At 58.8% G+C, this 19,454-nt stretch overlaps 1 protein-coding gene across 2 annotated transcripts in view; it reads right to left on the bottom strand.

Annotated features, from left to right (window-relative positions):
* Positions 1–3,976: 3,976 nt before the first annotated feature.
* The window catches only part of PEA15 (proliferation and apoptosis adaptor protein 15), a 36,485-nt gene continuing 21,007 nt past the window's right edge, over positions 3,977–19,454 (bottom strand). For both annotated transcript variants that reach the window (XM_039512825.1, XM_039512826.1), the window contains exons 2-4: positions 9,721–9,894; positions 6,300–6,455; positions 3,977–4,169 (exon numbers count right to left, since the gene is read on the bottom strand). In XM_039512825.1, coding sequence (XP_039368759.1) covers positions 4,105–4,169; positions 6,300–6,455; positions 9,721–9,892 — 393 coding nt within the window. In that variant the 5' untranslated portion in view covers positions 9,893–9,894 and the 3' untranslated portion in view covers positions 3,977–4,104. The remainder of the gene's footprint in view (positions 4,170–6,299; positions 6,456–9,720; positions 9,895–19,454) is intronic.

The following is a 19,454-nucleotide window of genomic DNA, read 5'->3' as shown; positions in this document are numbered from 1 at the left end:
GAGCACCCCCTGCGGCATGCCGCCCCAAGCACGCGCTTGGCGTGCTGGGGCCTGGAGCCGCCCCTGCCTCCACCAGCCAGCCCCACTTCCTGGGGAGCGGCAAAGCTTTGCCTCGGATGGGCCAGCGCTCTGCCCAGTGCCGTTAAACAGAAAATAAATACCAGCTGGTTTGCCTCTCCAGGGTAATGCCTTAGCCAAGCCGGCTGCTCCAGCTCAGGGGACGCAGATGAAGGTGAGAAAGAGAAGAGGCATGGGGAGGCCCTGTGGGGACCTGGCCTTCCCGCTGAGCGGTAAGGAATAGCAATGCAGGCGTATGACACACACACCAACACGGGGCAAGGGGAGCACTGAGGCAGACACAGATCTGGCTAACAGGCAAGATGCACACTGCAGATTTTAGCTTTTATTAAATAAAATATATTAACATAAATTCTTTTCACTCGGTCACCCAGAAGACCCTATTGATTTTGCACACGTCTGGCTCCCTCCTCCCCCGGGGGCTGTTAGTTAATAGCCAGCTGTTAGCACAAATCTCGCTCACCCCTCACCTGGCCACTCGAATCTGAGCTTCCCCTGCACGCTCACCACGCTGGTTTTATAAGCCACGGGGCTGGCCCTGCGTGGCACTGAGTGGCTAAGGTGCTGGGTGCCATTAGCATGTGCTGAGCCAAGGGTGTGTAGGCAGTTCAGATGGCAATGGGATTCGAAGGCTCTGTGCTAAGATCACCCCACCCCCACCATGCCCAGTTAAGTGCAGCTGGTGTAAACCAGCAGTGATTTCAATGGAGTGATGCTGATTTAGCCTAGATGAGGATGTTGCTCAGTTGCAGAGAACAGAAACATCCACGGGGGGCTCCACACACCCCCAGCTGAAGGGAGGAGGGAGTCCACACAGAGGAACCTTTTGGCTCTGGGATCCACTCCACAACCGCCCTCCCCCACCCCACTAGACACTCAGCCTTTTCCTTGCCCTGGTTTGAAAAGCATCTGGATATTTTGTGCTTTAAATAAAGGGTTTTGTTCTCTCTCCCCGAGCAGCTCCTCCCCCCACCACTCAGTCCCCCAGTGCAGGCCCAATTGGGAGTGCTGTGCAAGACCCACCATTTCTCTGATTGGCGGGGAGGGGAGGTTTCCCCTGGGAACCGTCCCCATTTGGGGGGGGACAAATTTTTGCTCCATTTGCAATGTAAACCGACCGAGTTGGGCTGTGGGAGAGTTTTGCGGCCGCATAGGAATCGTGTCTTGTGGCTGAGGCACAAGCTGGATTTGCTGGCACAACGGGGTGCGGTCAGGGACCCCGCTCCCACCCTGCCCCCCTTCCCATTCTCAGACCTTGGCCATGTTTCCTGCTGAAACTGAGTTTCTAGACTCAGGCAGGAAAACTGAAGAACCTTGACTGCAAACTGTCAGGTTCAACTAGTCAGTTTCAATCGCCATTTGTAATTAAACCCATGGGGCCCTTACCAGCAGCTCAGGGTTCTAGGCACAACCCGCTGCCAGTGCACAAGGATCCCGGCCTCCCTCCAGCACGGGGGTAGGAAACAATCTCCAGCGCGGAAGCCGGCAGGAACGGAAGCTGGTCCCCGCTCCCTGCCTCGGGCTGTAGGTTCCCAAGTGATGGCTCCACTCCTACCAAGGGGGAGCCCCCAGGGATGTCACCGGGCTGCACCCCTTCTCCAGGGGAGCGTTCGGCACTCCCAGGAGAGGGTGGAACATCATGACGGCTGCCCCAGAGGGCACCGGATCTTGGCGGCTGCCCCTGGCCCCATATCATGACAGCTGCACGGGCGTGGACTCCCCGTTACGACGCATGGGCTCCCCTGCTAGCCCTACAGGCCAGGCCCCCTACGCCCATGGCTTCGTCCCCTGAAGGGCTGAGAACCCTCAACCCCTTCATGTCCTTAAGGAGATAAGGGCAGCTCAGAGCTCAGCACCCCGGCCAGAGGGTACCCAGAGCAGCTCAGCACGTGGCAGGGTCAGCTGGCTAAGGGGGAAGGGGATGTTTAGGGGCAGGTTTAGCATTGGGCTGCCAAATGGAGAAGGAACCCAGAGCCTGGCCCTCGCCCTGGCTGATCCGCCCCCCAGCAGCCCCCCTCCATGGCCCCTGCCTTCTGGAATCCCCCCACACCTCGAGCCGCCGCTGCCCCTGGCCATTTCCAAAGTGGAAGGAACTTTGGCTGAACATTCCAGAACCTTCAGGCCACCAACGTTCCGTCCAGCAAAGGGGAGCGGGGGAAGGGCAGCAGGGGGTGATGAAGAGCAGGTTGGATAGGAAGGCCAGGGGGCTGAGAGGGGAGGGGGTGGCCAGTTTCCACCCGTGCTATGGAGGAATGGCACAGAGTCAAGAGCAGATAAACAGGGTGTCGGCAAAGGCCCCCTCCCCCTGCCACAACCCCACCCCCACCCCCGGCACGCGTAGCTGCTGTGAACAAAACACAGATACAAGCACTGACGCAGGGCGACCTTGAGCAAACAGAGCTGGGGGAGATCCCCAATGGAACATCCCCCTCCGAGGGCCCGTGTGCTCAGCTCCCGCTGCCTTTTGCTGACACCCCCAGAAACAAACTGAACTGGTACCAGCTGAGCTGGGGCATCCCCTGCCCTCCCCCCCCCTTTCCCAACTCTTCGGGGACCCCCATCCTCTCTCCATCCAGGGCCCTGATCTGTCAACCGCATGGCTGGTACCAACATGGGACTGGCCAGCTCCCTTTGCAGCCTCATTCGCAGGGCCCACCTCCCAGCCCCATGATGAGGGGTGGGGAGAAATAACGGGGGAGGAGAGGGGCTGCGTGTGCAAATTCACCAGCACGTGTATTGTGGGTAGGTCTGTGTGCGCGCAAAGGCACAAGTGCGTGCACATGTGACTGTGTGCACGAGGGCGCAAATGCAAGAGGGCGTGTGCGAGCACACGAGTGCCTGTGCACAAGTGTGCATGTGCCTGTGTGCAAAGGCGTTCTGAGTGGCTGTGTGCACGAAGGGTGCTTTTGTGCCAGCACGTGCGCACAAAGCCCCAGGAGGGCGTGCACGCGTGAGTCTGTGGGAGGACTGACTGGAGAGAGGATGGGGAGCTGACACTGACGGGGCGGGGGCTGGTATCTCTACCCAATACCCCTGTCCCAACCCAGCCCCTGGGCTTTACCCAGGTCTGGATTCCGTACCCTGCCCCCAGACCCGTCCCTCACCCACGGTGGGGACCCTTCCTCAGCTGTGACTGGGAGGGGCCTGGCAGCTCCTTCGCATGGTTTCCAAGGGGTGGGAGCCGGCCTGTGCCGGGCTCCTTGGTGCGAGGTGGGTGCTCACACGCTGGGCCCAGACCCCGGGGAATGGGCACAACGTTCTAGTCTCTGCCCCCCTGCTGCGGCACAGTCTCCCCCCGGTGCTTTTGGGGCTGGGGTCCTGGAACAGCTGAACGGCCTGATCCTGAGAGGAACTGGAAATGCAGGGGGAGGAGCTGCTGGGCCAGGGGACAGCTGCCCCTAGTCGCACCAGCTGGGTGAGTCTGCTCCCCCCAAGTCCCCCACCCCCCAAACCCACAGCTCTCATCACACCAGAGCCCTTTAACCGGGTTGGCCCCACCCTTTCTTCACAGTGAGTTACCCGCTTGGGGACCCCACTGGCCCCTCTCCCACTCTCCCTCCATTCCTACTTTCCCTGCGTTCCCCCTCTCGCTCTCCCTTTTCCTTCCTCGGCTCCCTCCCTGCTCCGGGCTCTCCTCTGGGGGATGTTCCCTTCAGATCCAGCCCCATCTCCCCTGACAAGGGGGCACGCATGAGTGCAGACCCGGCCTGGGAGAGGGGGAGGCATGGATCTCTGCTTGCATAGGAATGTCCCCCCCCCAGCCCAGCCCCTCCCCCGGGGCTCAGCGGTATCAGCCCTCCCATCCCCAAGGCCAGACACATGCGGGGGAGGGGGGCATTAGGATGTGTTAGTGACCAAAGCTCTCCCCCAACCCTGACCCTCGGGTGGCAGGAGGTGAGGAGTGGCGGGGGAGGAGGGGCGAGCGGGGCTGGTGGGGTGGAGGAGGGGATGACGGTGGTGGAGCGGGGGTAGGGGGTAAAGTGGTGGGCCTGGCAGCCAACCCCTTCTTCCTCCTCCCCCCCCCACTCAGGCTTTCTTGGGTGGGGGGGCCAGTTTGATGATCTCTTCTTCCGAGGGCTGCCGGATGATGTCTGCAGAGAAATAGGGGAGGAGAGTGAATGGGGGTACTGGGGGGGGGGATTTCCTCAGCCCCCACCCATTTAACCCATAGGCTGGCCTGCCACGGGCTCTGTAGGACTGTGAGGGATGTCACCCCCGGTTGGCTCCCATGCAGCAGCAGCTGCCGGCAGTCCCAGGCCCGGGGCCCTGCTCGGTTCTGGACACGTCCTGGGGTTGAGCGCCGGCAGGTGGCTCCGTGCCTCTGAAACAAGGCGGGGGGGGGCTCAGACTGGGGAACCCCAGGAATGGCCCCTTCCCCCGCTGCCCATAGACCCACGCGCGGCTCCCTGCGGAAATCGCACATGGAGGAAAGACGCGTCCTTGTGACCCCGCTGTGGCCATGGGGCTGGTGCCAGGCGGGTCCCGTGCTGCCCTGGGGGACTGTTCGCGTCTGTCACAGCCCCCCGCCCGCTGGGTCGCCCGGCCCCAGCGCTGCCTGCCGTGTTTGGGCTCCCAGAACGGCAGGAGCAGAGTTAAATTTGGCAGCGGAGGGGGGCCCCATCCCCTAGCCCAGCACTCAGGCTCCCAGGTCCAGGCTGAGCGCCCCTGGGAGGGGGTGGCCTTGCCATCTGGATCCTCATTGGAAAGCCTGGTTCCCCTTCCGCTCCCCCTCACCCCCACCACTCAGCCCCCCCCAGGGGGCATCCAAGCCCAGAGAGATGTTGCTGCTACTTGAAGCCCAGGGAGCCAGCACCAGGCAGCGCTGCCCCCCACCCCCATCCCGTCCCTCAGCCCCACTGGCAACTGCAGGTGCCGGGAGTGTCACGGGAGGATGAGGTGCTGGCCTGGCTACTGTGGGTGCCATCCTGCTGGGGCCCAGAGGGGAAGGCGGGACTATCGCAGTGACGAGCGGTGGGGTGGGCGGCGAGACTGGGGCGAAGACCAGCCCTGTCTCCCTAGTGCCTGTTGCCTAGGGTGACCAGGTGTCTGGTTTTTGACCAAAACACACAGTCGAAAAGGGACCCTGGCGGCTCCGGCCAGCACCGCCGACCAGGCCGTTGAAAGTCCTGTTGGCAGTGCTGCGGAGCTAAGGCAGGCTAGTCCCTACCCTGCCTGGGGCACTGCGCTGCGCCCCGGAAGTGGCCAGCAGGTCCGGCTCCTAGGCAGGGGGCCCATGGGGCTCCGTGCGCTGCCCCTGCCGCAAGCACTGGCTCTGCACTTCCATTGGCCGGTTTCCAGCCAATGGGAGCTGGGGGGGCGGTGCCTGCGGGTGAGAGCAGTGCACGCCATGGAGCCTCCTGTCCCCTTCCTGGACCCCAGAGTCCTCACCCCACCTGCACATCAACCCCCTGCCCCAGCCTAGATCCTCCTCCCACATCCTGAACCCCTCACCCCCTCCTGCATATCAACCCCCTGCCTCAACCCGCAGCCCCCTCTCACACTCTGAATCCCTCAGCTCCGACCCCCAGCCTGGAGCCCCCTCCTGCACCCCACACCCTTCATCCCCACTCCCACCACTGAACTCGCACCCCCAGCCAGAGCCCTCCCTCCTGCCCGCACCCCAACTCCCTGCCCTAGCCCGGAGCCCCCTCCCACACTCTAAACCCCTCATTTATGGCCCCACCCCAGAGCCCGCACCCCCATTTAGAGCCCTCACCCCCTCCCACACCCCAACCCCCTGCCCCAGCCCAGTGAAAGTGAGTGAGGGTGGAGGAGAGTGAGCCACCGAGGGAGGAGGAATGTAGTGAGTGGGGGCGGGGCCTCAGGGAAGGGGCGGGGCCTCAGGGAAGGGGCGGGGCCTCAGGGAAGGGGCGGGGCAGGGGCGGGACCTCAGGGAAGGGGCGGGGCTAGGGTATTCAGTTTTGTGCCAATAGAAAGTTGCCAACCCTATGGTCACCCTGCACTCCCCCACAAACACCCCGCCCCACGTCTCACACTGCTCTCCCGTGCCCCAGCTGCAGGGAAACGCCCTTCTCCCCAGCGTCTGGCCTTTCCCAATAACCCCAGGCAGGGACCAGCGCCCCACATCTCCTGCCACCCCTGCAGCAGCACCCAGGAGGGACCTCACGCCCCAGCCAAGCCCTGCGGGGAGGGGACCCGGGGTCTCGTGTCCCATGGGTGGGGGATGGTCTTGCCCTTGCGTGTGTAGGGGGGGCTCTGACCTTTGTACTTCTTGGCGCTGGGAATGCGGGTGAGCTTGGTGTCCACCTCGTCCTCCTCGGAGATCTTCAGCACCTGGGTGCGGTACTCCACCACCACCGTCAGCAGGTCCGGGCGCCGCGAGATCTCAAAGATGTGCTCGATGTACGAGAGGTTGTCTGTGTGGGCACAGCATGGGGGTGAGAGGGTAAGAACCGGGTGGGGGAGGAGGTGGGGTGAGAGCCCGGCAGGGATGGGGGTGAGGTGGCAGCCGGGTGGGAGAGGGGGTGAGAGCCCAGCAGGGATGGTGGGGGTGAGAGCCCGGCAGGGATGGGGAGGGAGGGTGAGAGCCGGCTGGGAGAGGAGGGGTGAGAGCCCGGCAGGGATGGGGTGAGAGGCAGGGGTGGGGTGAGAGCCTGGCAGGGATGTGGGGTGAGAGCCTGGCAGGGATGGGGTGAGAGGCAGGGGTGGGGGTGAGAGCCCAGCAGGGATGGGGTGAGAGGCAGGGGTGGGGTGAGAGCCCAGCAGGGATGGGGGTGAGAGCCTGGCAGGGATGGGGGTGAGAAGCAGGGGCGGGGAGGGAGGGTAAGAATTGGGTGGGGGTGACAGCCCAGCAGGGATGAGGGAGGGTGAGAGCCTGGCAGAGATGAGGGAGAGAGGGTGAGAACCAGGTGTGGGAGGAGGGGTGGGCGTGAGAGCCTGGCAGGGATGGGGAGGGTGAGAGCCCGGCAGAGATGAGGGAGGGAGGGTGAGAACCAGGTGTGGGAGGAGGGGTGGGCGTGAGAGCCTGGCAGGGATGGGGGAGGGAGGGTGAGAACCAGGTGTGGGAGGAGGGGTGGGCGTGAGAGCCTGGCAGGGATGGGGGAGGGCGGGAGCCTGGCAGAGAGGAGGGAGGGAGGGTGAGAACCGGGTGGGGGAGGAGGGGTGGGGGTGAGAGCCCGGCAGGGATGGGGGCGGGGTGAGAAGCAGGGGCGGCGGAGGGATGGGGGAAGGAGGGTAAGAATCGGGTGGGGGTGAGAGCACAGCAGGGCCGGGGGAGGGATGAGAGCTGGGTGCAGCTGGCTCCCACCAAGCCCAGAATAGGGGACTGAGACCCAGAGGTGGGAGAGGGAGCCCAACCCCCAGCCTGAGCCAGAGAGCAGCCCAAGGTCCTGCCCACGGGGTGGGGGTCATCCCATCCCCCCACCCAGCACCTCAGCTTGCCGCACTGAACTGACCCACGCGTGCTGTGCGTGTGGGCGCAGGCCAGGCCTGGGAGGCAGGTTGCACTGACCTGAGTTTCCTTTAACAATGAGACAGGAGATGCTGGTTTCCCCAGGAGTGGGAGAGAAAAGCCACAAGGGCTCAGTACGGGCCCCTGCCTGCCGGGAACCAGCAGCCCCTCCAGTGGCAAAGACTGACAAAGCTGGGGGGCTGCAGGTCAGGATTGAGGGGCACCGGCAGAACTGGGGGGGAATGAGGGACCCAGGGCTGGGATAGCTGGGGGCTGCGGGTCAGGATTGAGGGGCACTGGCAGAACTGGGGGGGGGGAATGGGGGACCCAGGGATGGGATAGCTGGGGGCTGCGGGTCAGGATTGAGGGGCACTGGCAGAACTGGGGGGGGGGGAATGGGGGACCCAGGGATGGGATAGCTGGGGCCTGCGGGTCAGGATTGAGGGGCACTGGCAAATCCCATCTCTAACTGGGACTGCAGGGAGCCGGAAAGGAAACGACCCGGAGGGGCGAATATTCTGAGCCCAGCAAGAAGGGCCTTGACAGCTGCGCTCTCTCTCGTCTGAACGATGGCAGCACCTCCTGCAGCACAGCACCCGCCAAGCCTCAGTTTCCCCATCTGTATAATGGGGACACCATCACCCTTAGCTTGGGAAACTGAAGTCACTCAGGTCTGGGCTGCGTTTTGCCCCACTGCAAACAATCCCAGCCCTGCCTAGCACTACACTTCTCTTTCTGGGCCGAGCTCACTTGGAACTCCATGGCCAGCTGGGGGACGGTTCCTGCTCCAAACGCCCAGGCTCCTCTCACCCAAGCTACAGGAGAATCCCCACTGGCACCCTGTCATGCAGAGCCTATGCTCAGTTCTGCAGCCAGGCAGCAGTGATAACTAACCAGCTCCTTACAGTGCAAAGCCTGCATCCAGGGGACCGACCCCCATAAGACGGACAGGGAAAGGCTCAGTCTGTCGATGCCTGGTGTACATGCTCTCCCCTGCCCCCTGGGGAGCAGAGCCCCCCTGCCCCCTTCAGATGCACACACATGCACCATCCATGTACCACTTTCACCTCCCAGTAACACAGCTCAGGTCTCCTGGCTGGGCCTGCTGAGTCACTGTCTCTCCTGGGAACTGGGACGGGCTGTTCCCAAGGCTGCTGGGCTGACTCACAGGGCTGGGCTGCTTTCACCTCCAGGTCTCCCTGGCTGGGGAAGGAGGGCTGGTAGAGACCCTGGGGCAATCTGCTTCCTGGGGTGGCGCAGCCTGTGTTCTCCCTGCAGCTGCTGCAAAGCGCCGTGTGGATGCAGGGGCCACGTCGCAGACACAGAGCTCCTGAGATCAGCCCGTGGCTAGTGTGAATCGGCCATTTCCACGCGGAGCTGAGGTGCCGGCCCCGGCAAAGGGCTGTCCCAGCATGCACTGGGCTCCGCATGGATTCTCAGGGCGTGGGGTGGGTCATGTCACTTTGCTTGGAAGCCTCAGTCGGGCCACCGCCCTCACCTACCCCCCAATGGGGCACCCCCTTGCACATGGATGGGAGCCCCCCTTGGTCTGCCAGCTGCAGTGTTGGTGATCCAGCCTCCTTTGGCAGGTGGGTGTCGTCCTATAAAAGATGTCATTAAGGGTCCCATGGCATTGGGAGGGAAGAACCCAGGTGTCCTGGCCCCACGCTAGGAGGGGAGAATCAGATGGTGGTTTCAGTTGTTCAGGGGACTATTTTTCGCTCCCCGACCTGAACTCTTGTGCTGCGTCGGTGAAATGAACTGCCAGGTCCCACCCCAGAAGGGCTGCATCTCAGTGCTGGGCCAGGAGATCAACCCTTGGACGAATGAATGGGCTACGGAAATATCCATCTTCACCAGCCATTCACTGAGGGCGGGCTCCAGCCCCAGGGCATAAAATACACCAGAGCCATCTCTCAGAGAGAGAGAGAGAGAGAGAGAGAGATCACTGAGGCATCCATCCATCGGATCTCTCAGTCCTTCCATCCCCAACATCTATCAACAAGGACTCAGCCATTGGACAAAGCCCTAGAGAGGAGTGGACTGAACAATCACCGTGTCGGGCAGCATGGACACTGGGTCGGGGAGTCAAAGCTCACTTAGCAGCCTGCAGTGCCGCCCACGGTTCAGGAACAGGGCTCGGGCCTGAGAGGCGTGAGCAGAACTGTGCGCGGGGGCAGTGCAGGGCTGGGCTAGCAGGACCGAGCGGCGCCAGCCGTACACACGCTCACCTTTGTCCAGCTTGTTGTGCTCCTCCAGGAAGCTGAACCAGTCTTTGCTCGTGGTGATCGCCTCGTGCTTCTCACTAGGGATGTCCTCCTTGCAGGCCGACTTCAGCTGGTCCAGGTCCTCGTTGGTGATGTTCTCCGCCAGCTCCTCCAGCAGGCTGCAGTACTCCGCCATCGCTGCAGGGGGAGCACACGGACAGCGGCCCGGTTAGACCCAGCCCCGGCAGGCCAGTTACCGACCCGAGCTGGGAGCCGCCTCCCCTTGCCAATGGCACCCGGGTGCAGCCAGCTGGGAGGGGTTTCAGCCCAGTGCCCAGGGCAATGAATTTGGGGCGGTCTAGGCCCAGGTCATAGAATCTCAGGGTTGGAAGGGACCTCAGGAGGTATCTAGTCCAACCCCCTGCTCAAAGCAGGACCAAACCCAACTAAATCATCCCAGCCAGGGCTTTGTCAAGCCTGACCTTAAAAACCTCTAAGGAAGGAGATTCTACCACCTCCCTAGGTAACCCATTCCAGTGCTTCACCACCCTACTAGTGAAAAAGTTTTTCCTAATATCCAACCTAAACCTCCCCCTCTGCAACTTGAGACCATTACTCCTTGTTCTGTCATCTTCTACCACTGAGAACAGTCTAGATCCACATGGTTCAAAGAGGGGAGCCCATAAAGAGGAGAGCTGGAATATTATACAAGAATTGCGAGATGACCTTGGAGACAGGAGTGACAGAAATGGGATGAAATTCAATTGTACCAAGTGCAAAGTCATGCACTTAGGAGCTCATGATGATAATTTCTGTTACGAGCTGGCGGCTTATCAGTTGGAAGCGACAGAGGAGAAGAGAGAATTAAGTTTAGAATTTGGAGAATGAAAGGAGGGTAATATAATTAATGCCAATCAGCATGGGTTTATGAAATATAGATCCTGTCAGACTAACGTGATGCCGGTTTTTGATGAGATTACGCTTTGTTGATAAAGATAAACGGTGTTGTAATATACGGCGACGTCTGCAAGGCATTTGAGTCGGTGAGGAACTTTCCCTCTGCTCAGATCAGCAGTGACCTTGTGGAGGGGTTTAACTTTGGCTGTTGGGTACTATGGAGGAGGTCGGACTAGATGATCTGGTGGTCTCTTCTGACCTTAAACTCTATGGTGTCAGTAGTGGGATCCATTCAGAAACCAGAGACCTTTTGGCTAACCCCTGTCTCTGTGATGGACTGATATAAATGCCCCGCAGCCAGAGCTCTAAAGGCAAGGAATGGTCTCTCAGGTGGGGGTGACGTCCCCTTGGGCACAGGGTGTTGGTGGGCAGCCACTGGGCAGTATTTTCCAGATATTGCCCTTGGTAGCAGGCACAATTTTGGGCAGAGATACTAGGTGTGTAACGAAAAGGAAAACAAGATCCCTAGAGATTTCCAAGCCAGCAGCTGGACCCTCCTTAGCTCTGTCACCTCCACTTCAGCAATTCCAGCAGACGCCGACCAGTCTTTCTTATGCACAAGATTAAAGGGCAGGTTTGACAGGTCTGCCACCTGCCCACGCGGCTCACTCTGAGCGCCACGGCCCTTGGGGTGCAGGCTCCGGCAAAGCTTTGAGAGCAATGGGCTGTCAGGCAGCAGCCCGTAAGCAGTGTATAGCAGGCCTATGTGATAAGCATGTGTCTGAGCAGAGATGTCCAGGGCTGTGCAGTTTGCTCCAAATCTGATAACAGCCACTCTGGGAGCTTTCTATCCTAAAGCAGGAATTTCGGGGCTACTGGATTCCCCATGGTTCTGAACCTATTCTCTTGATCTTACCTTGGCCCCAGTGAACTCCCCTAATAACCCGCACCCGCACTCTGCATTACTTCCAGGTTGGCACAGCCCCCTGAGGGGTCTGTTAGCCCCAGCCCAAGGCACAGGTTAGAGATCAGAGTTCGAATCCCGGGGCTTGCTCTGGGATCTGCACAGAGCTGTGGGACCTGGAGCCCAAACAATCCCTACCCATAAGGACTCTGCAGGCACCAGTGGCACTGGCCAGCCTGGCTTTCCTGACAAACGCGGCCAGAGCCCAGGGTTTTACTGCTGTTGGGTTTTGTCCCAGGAGGCAGAAATCTGCCAACTTCCTGGGGAAAATGTCTCTGGTTTTGTCATCCAGATGAGACTGCGCAGCAGGAGCTGGGGGAGAGGCAGAGGGGGGTGAGCATGAGTGTGTGTGTGTGTGCGCGTGTGTATGTGAATGTGTGCACATGCGTGTGTGCATGCGTGTGTGTGTGTACACACACCGAGGAGGGGTTTGTTCATTTTCAAGAACGGAGGGAAGGGTTGGAATGAACTGCCGCTCCCCCGCATTCTTGCTCTCTCTCATTATACTGCTACCCTGTCATTTCTGCTCCCATCCAGCCGTTAATGACCCAGGGATTTGGGGGACTGGCTGGATTTTCAGACAGTTTTTGGCAGATTAAGGCGAGGCGCCGAACCAGTGACCTGGATAAGAAAGACGCCCCCTCCCCCATTGATAAACACGCCATTTGGTGACACTTGTTCCTAGCTGGGAGGCTGCTCAGCAGGGAGGAGATGCCGGGGCTGGTGACCAGACCCAGACATTCACCCTCCCAAGTAGCAACACACGGAGCCCTTGGCAGGCACCAGACCTCTCCCAGTCCTCCCGGCTTGCTCGCACACCCCACTGCACACACTCATGCACAACTACACTGCTATTTTGAGGGATACTCACTAACTCCCTAACTCACTAACTCCCCCCCACAATCACACCCATTCCCACAGCCCTGTCAAGTCACACTTGCACCCCAGCACAATCACACCCAGTCCCACAGCCGTCAAGTCACATCGCACCCTAGCACAATCACACCCAGTCCCACAGCCCTGTCAAATCAATACTCGCTCCCTGGCACAATCACACCCATTCCCACAGCCCTGTCAAATCACACTCACATCCCCAGCAGTACACAACACACATTCCTACACAATTATTCTCACACACACAACTCTGCACAATGCCACACACACACACCCCTACACAATGACATACACACCATAGACACCATCACTCTGATGCATTCCTCTTCCGAGCTCAGACACTGACCCCTCAAACACATGCCCTACACAATGACACAAAGCCCAAGTGGGCACACACACACACAGAGCAAACAGCATCACTCTGCTCTCCCTAGCCCATCACTCCCCTGCACACACACCCTCCACAGTGACACACACCCTCCACAGTCACTCATACCACTCCACAATCACTCAGCACGTGTGCACACACACATCCACGCACACACACACAGTGCAGCGAGAACACTAGGGCTGTGGCATCAGTGGGATCGGGCCAGCTGGGCTGTGACTCATTTGATGCTCAGTGGTTCTGACAGAGATGGGAGCTGCACATAGCAGCGCGCTGGAGACACCGCGACACACACAATCAGGTCACACTTCACTGCACACTCACCCCTATCCACACGTGCCTCCCTTCCCCCAAGCACTGAGCACCCCATCTGCCTATGGAGAGAGACACAGGGCTGAACCGATTCTGCCCAAGCACTCACACCTATCCTGATACCCCCAACACCCTGCCATCTACTGACACCCCCCAAAGGCAACAGATTCTAGTACGCCCAACACACACACACAAAATCATCTACTGACAGCCCCCATACACACAGATATGCATGCGCTCCATCTACTAACACCCCCAAAGACAGATCCCGACACCTCCAGCACATACAGACGTACTGACACTCCCCAGTACACACACATCGCATCTGATGCCCCCGCAATAGAATGACACCAACACCCCCCGCCTCGTGACAACTGCACTGCATACAGATATTTATGGAACCATATCCTGCTCCTTCCCCAGACATGCTGCCCCCAGCCTCATCCCTCTCCTGTTCCAGCCCCAGTGGGTCCATAAAGACATTGGCCGAGCGAGGGGAGTTCAGAAAGGGGCAGGCAGGGGCGGGCAGGAGAGGAGCATGAGTTATGGGGAGAGAGGAAAAGGGTTAAATCCACCGGGCTGGGCAATGGCAGAGGGGGAGAAGCATCTTCAGAGCCCTGATGGCGAGTCCCCCGGGGGAAGGGTGTTGCTCCATGATAGGGGAACAGATCCGGCTGCATGGTACAGACCCCCCAAGGGGGTGCCATTGGGAGTCATAAGAACGGCCGTACTGGGGGAGACCAAAGGTCCATCTAGTCCAGTATCTGTCTACCGACAGTGGCCAATGCCAGGTGCCCCAGAGGGAGTGAACCTAACAGGCAATGATCAAGTGATCTCTCTCCTGCCATCCATCTCCATCCTCTGCCAAAGAGAGGCTAGGGACACCATTCCTTACCCATCCTGGCTAATAGCCATTAATGGACTTAACCTCCATGAAGTCCTGGGCTGCGGGGGAAGTCTGTAGGGGTGACCTCGTGCCAGGCCCTAGGTGCAGGAGGAGATAGGACCTGTGGGGGCTTCCCTGGGCCTGAGATCTGGCATCCAAACTCTGACAACAGGGCACAATATCGCCCCAGAGCCCAGCCCCCCCATCCCTCGTGCTGAGCCGCCTCGTTTCCTCTTGGTTGCCCTGGAAACCACTGCCATCCACCATGACGGTAAAGACGGTCACCATGGCAACCACTATTTCTTTCACTTAATGTTTTCTTCTTTCTCTCCTTCTCCCCTGGGGCAGCACCCCCTCCCCCCATCCCGCACACCTGGCGCCTGGAGAGACATGGGGTGGGGATGTGGGGGGAGGACAGCGGGGGTTGGTTCTCACAGGGCCCAGATTGTCTCTGACCTTTCCTGATGGAAAGGGGGCAGGGAGGCCAGCAGCCAGCCAGGTGGTGCTGGCATGGGGGCAAAGTGGGGCTCCATCGATCCATCCTTAATATCGGTCCACCCGTCCAGTCATCCATCCCCAGCATCCGTCCGTCCGTCCATCCATCCCTCCCTCCATCCCCGGTATCCATCTGCCACAGAATGTGTGTGTCAATCCATACATCTGTCCACAGTATCGATCCTTCCATTTTAACCAGCCACCGATCACCTCTCATATCCAATGCCCCAATTCCTCCATCTCCAGAAACTACCCCTTCCTTCCTCCATCCCCACATCGTTCTCCGGGATCCATCCAACTCCTTCATCTCTCTAACGTCTCCCTCCATCCCCACGTCTCTGGGGCTTCTATAGCACTCTCACCCCGGCCCCGCACCCCCTGATTTTGGTAAAGATTTGGGACAGAGACCCCGGGCTTTGCTGCTAACAGTCCAGCTGGGTTTATTTTGTCCCTCTCAAGAGGCATTTCCTGAGCTAAGAATGTGTGTCCTTGGCATGACCACTAGAGGGTGCTGAAAGCTGGATGCCCCTATCCCTGCACTGCCCAACAGAGCATCGTCCCCTCTGGAGTAACCAGATTTACCGAGAACAAACACTGGAGCCAGACTGGGATCCCAGCACGACTTTCACAATGGGCCCCTCAGTGAACAAGAGACCCAAGCCACAAACCTGGAGCCGAACACGCCCGCAATGGTGGTGCCCGAAACCCAGGCCTGCACCCACAGCCAATCCCTACAAAGCCCTTTGCCCTGCCGCACCCACCTCCCCTTTTGCTGCAGGGAGCTCACGAGCGCTCGAGACTGGGACAGGGCAGCCGGATGTAGACCGGAAATGTTGGATCCAGGAGAAGGACCGGAATCTTATACACAATTGAGGGCAGTTAGCTAACCAGAGACACTCCCATCCCCAGATAACCCCACTGCCTGCCTGCTCGGTTCAGGATCTCCCCCCATTTACTCCTTCCAGGCTGTGATCCAGCCAGGCCCCGGGCCCTTACCCCTCACTGGATATCCAGGCATCTTCTGTCCTTCTAGCAACAGCCTCCTCCTTCCTCTCCAGCCACACCCTCTCCCCACTGCAGGCATGAGAGTCTCCTCCTCTGCAGCCCCCACCTCCCTCGCATCTCTCCACTGACAGAGCTGTATCCGTCTCACCAGACATCACGTTATCTACCCAAGTGTTGGGCTCAGGGATCCAATCTAACCCCTTTCTAGAGTCTGGGACTGTTCCCACCAGCCCCATCTCACTACTACGCCATCCGTTCATTTCAAGTGGCCACGACCCCCTCTCCTGTCGCAGGCCGGCCATGCCCCAGCTATGCACAGGCCCGGGGGGAAGGAGGGCGTGTGTAGCATGCGCATGCAAGTGCCTTTCCTGGCCCCGTTTTCTCGCCATAGAAACCTCACGGGCCACCCCCTTTCTCAGGGCTGCTTTTCTATTCTCCGCTTTTCACTGGGAAGGGGAAATTCCTGTTGTGTTTCTTTAAAGGGAAACGTTTCCCAGCTGGCCCGTCTTCCTGAAACAATGAATCACTGGCTCGGCTCTTGGCCCGGTCTCCTGGGTTCTTTTTTCCGCTGTTGTTCCAGGCGGATTTTTTTGCACTCAGTATTCCGGGCTGCCCCTGCAACTTGTGAGTGTGGTGCCCAGGGGGATCCTTTCTCTGCCGGTCTCTCCCATTCGCTCCATCCCAGGGAAGGTTTCCTCCCCATTCACCCGTGCCTTTCACTTCATTCCCTCCCCCCGCCACTTTCATTCTGACTGGTTTTCGCTCTTCTCCCTTTTCTTCTCCCCCCCACTTTTTGTTTTGTTTATTCCTTTTGTCCCGCCGGCGTAACACAGGGATAATAAACTGCCCAGCCTGGCTTCCTGCCCATTTCCCAGGCAAGCTGGGTGGCACGAAGAAAAGAGCAGGGTACAGAGATGGCTGGAAGTGCTGTTAGAGGAGGGGGACTGTGGGTTAGAACTCATGGGTTCTATTCCCAGCTTTGGGAGGGGAGGGGGGTCTAGTAGTTAGAGTGGGGACACGGGGAGTCGGGTCCTCTAGGTTCTCTGCCTGGGTCTGGGAGAGGAGAGGTTCCTATCTTTCCCGGGGGTAAGCTGCCCCAATGCCAGGCTCTCCTCATGCTAGTGCAGTATGTATTCACTAGTGCAAAGAACGCCCGGAAAGACTCGGCTCGGTTCTCTGAACCCAAGTCAGCCCAGCGTGGTCCATGTTGTTCCAGCTCCCATCTGCCTTTCCCAAGTCAGTCTGGCCAGGCCTTGACCCTTCCAGTCTCATGCCCCAAACCCTCAATGGCCAGTACCCTCTGAGCCAAACGCCATTGACTTCCATGGGCATTTGGACCCAAAACAACTGCTCCGGGGCAATATGGCTGCACGTGTCCCACCTGCATCCCAGTTCATGGTGCGTCTCTTTCACTTTGCAAGTTCTACAGAAAATCCTCTAGGGCTAATCTCTACGAGCTCTCAAATAGAGGGATAAAGATTTCCTCTCCCCCCCACCCCCCAAGCCATTACAGGTTACTGTGGACTTATACAAATGTTACAGAAAACAGACAATAGCCTTGAACCAACAAGAAAGGGGTCCCCAGCCAATCTCAAAGCAAGATGCTCCACAGCACCCCCTACTGCCCATTAGAGTCATATGCCCTGCACCTTCTCTGTGACAGCAAACCCTCCAGACAGGTGCACTGGACAAGCTTTGGCTAAGCCAGGGCACCTGGGTTCTGTTCTCGGCTCGGCCATGGACTCGCTCGGTGACCTTGGGTAAGTCTCCGTGCCTCAGTTTCCCCATGGTAAAACAGGGATGATAAACCTGATCTTCCTTGTAAAGCTCCTTCAATGCTATTGAACTATTATCCCTGCCTAAGATGGTGGATGAGAAAAGGATCCCAGAAATTACACTGTGGCAGCTTAACCGAAGGTGACCAATAATGTCTGACTGGCCATTATAGGAAGGCCCCTTTGCAGCACTCTGGTAGGGTACACGAGCCTTCCCCTAAATAAGCATCAGGCCCAATAGCCTCTGGCTACAGGAACTGTGGTGCGGGAGTTAACAGGTGACACATTTTGTCAGTGATCGGGGGGCACTTTGGGTCATTTATTGCATGTCAGTTGTATGTTATCACGTGAGAGCTGTTACAGCATGTTCTGGGGTTACACGTGTCAAATCAATTATTATACATAAGTTATAACATGCGCTTTCAGTTACTGCAGTCCAAATGATATTACCCATGGTAAATTATTGTCTGTCTGTTATGGCAGGACAATGTGGTCATTTATGGAATGATCGTTCCATGGTATCACAAGTGAGATCAGCTATGGCATGTGCTGTCAGAAGTCCCATGTCATTAGGGCATGTGCTTTTATCCCAGGGCAGTTACCACGTGTCATGTTGGTTATCATTGTTGTGGCATGTGGGGTAATTTCTGGCACGCCAGTTGTGTGCGGTGACATGTGAGATCAGCTATGTCATGTATCACACACATCAATCAGGACAGCTAGTGTGGGTCTGCTATGTCATGTGGGATCATGTAGGACATGCCAGCTGTAGATGATTGCATGCTCTGGGATGTGCTGTCATCACATGTGGAGTTACAGCATGTGGCATCATTGCATGTAGTTGCGGCATGTGCTGTCCATTATCCCGTGTCAGTTACCATGTGTCAGGCGGGTTATCATGAGGCCCTCATGGAACACGAGCTCAGTAATTGGGTGTTAGTTAAATGCCGGCACATTCCCTGAGGCTAGCTATAAATCAGGCCCTTCTAACTGCCGCTTAATGCATCTCCAAAGCGATCCTCATCTATTGCTATTTAACTGGATCCCAATAACAGTCTGGCTCAGAGATGACAGCTCCCAGGGGGCCATGGAGAGAAAACAAGCCCACGCTCCTGGCCTCAGCCTACTCACGGGCTCCCCAAGGCCTGTCCGAGCAGCGGCCCCTGCACACCCCATGACTCAGGGCACTCAGGACAGTGTTGGCTTCTCCAGCCACCAGAAGGGCCTGGAGCAGGCAGACAAGATGCAGCGCTGCCCTGTCCCACTCAGGGAACGTAGAGATCAGGGTCTCCCCATCTCCCAAAGTGCACGGAGGCCAGGGTCCAAGTCCCCCTCTCCTCTCTGCCTCTGCCTGGGGAAGCTCCAGCTCTCCTTTGGGGGCTCAGGAACAGAAGGCCCCCAGAGCCAGCCCCAGAGGAGGTGAGCTGGGGGGAGGACACACTCACTCCACTACAGAGGTGGGTGAAACCTCCAGTGGCAGGAGCCCATCTCACCCCATGCAACCCGCTGCTGTTTCACATGGAGACAGGATTTTCCTTCACTTCCTGTCCCAAAGTGCCAAGCTGCTGTTACACTGCTGCCCCATCCCACTCCAGAGGCGGCTGCATTTCAGCGAGGAGGGGGAAGTGAGACGTCAGGGCAATAACACATAGCAATGGAGGTGGGAAGAGGAGTTTAACTGAGGGGAGGGTTATGAAAAGAGAGGCCCCCAGGCCCAGGCAGCAGGAGGGAGGGGCATGGGGTGAGGAAAGCTGATGGTTTCACTTTGCTCCAGACAATCGAGCCTTTCAAGCTGCTGGTAATTGAAGCCATGAGGCATCAGCCTGACACTCGGGAAGGGGAGAGTGTGGTGGAGCTGGAAGGGAGGGGGCTGGCTGGGGGATCCTGGGGAGCAGTCTGCAGGAAGCTCCGGAACGGCATCGCAGGGACTGTTTCCCACACCCCAACTGCCCCCCCCCCCCCGATAGTCACTGCAATTCCAGGGGATTCCCAGGGACTGACCAAATTCAGTCAACAGCTGGGTTCTAGATGATTAAACTGTCACTCCCAGGGTGAGATCAGCACACAGTGGTGATGGTGACATGTGTGGGGCATAGGAACACACAGTGACATATAGTGACACCACTGACAGACAATCCAACC

The sequence above is a fragment of the Mauremys reevesii genome, linkage group 24 (assembly GCF_016161935.1).
Source record: "Mauremys reevesii isolate NIE-2019 linkage group 24, ASM1616193v1, whole genome shotgun sequence".
Classification (NCBI taxonomy): Eukaryota; Metazoa; Chordata; order Testudines; family Geoemydidae; genus Mauremys; species Mauremys reevesii.
Note: the sequence above shows the minus strand (reverse complement) of the source record. Positions and strands in the feature narration are given on the sequence as shown.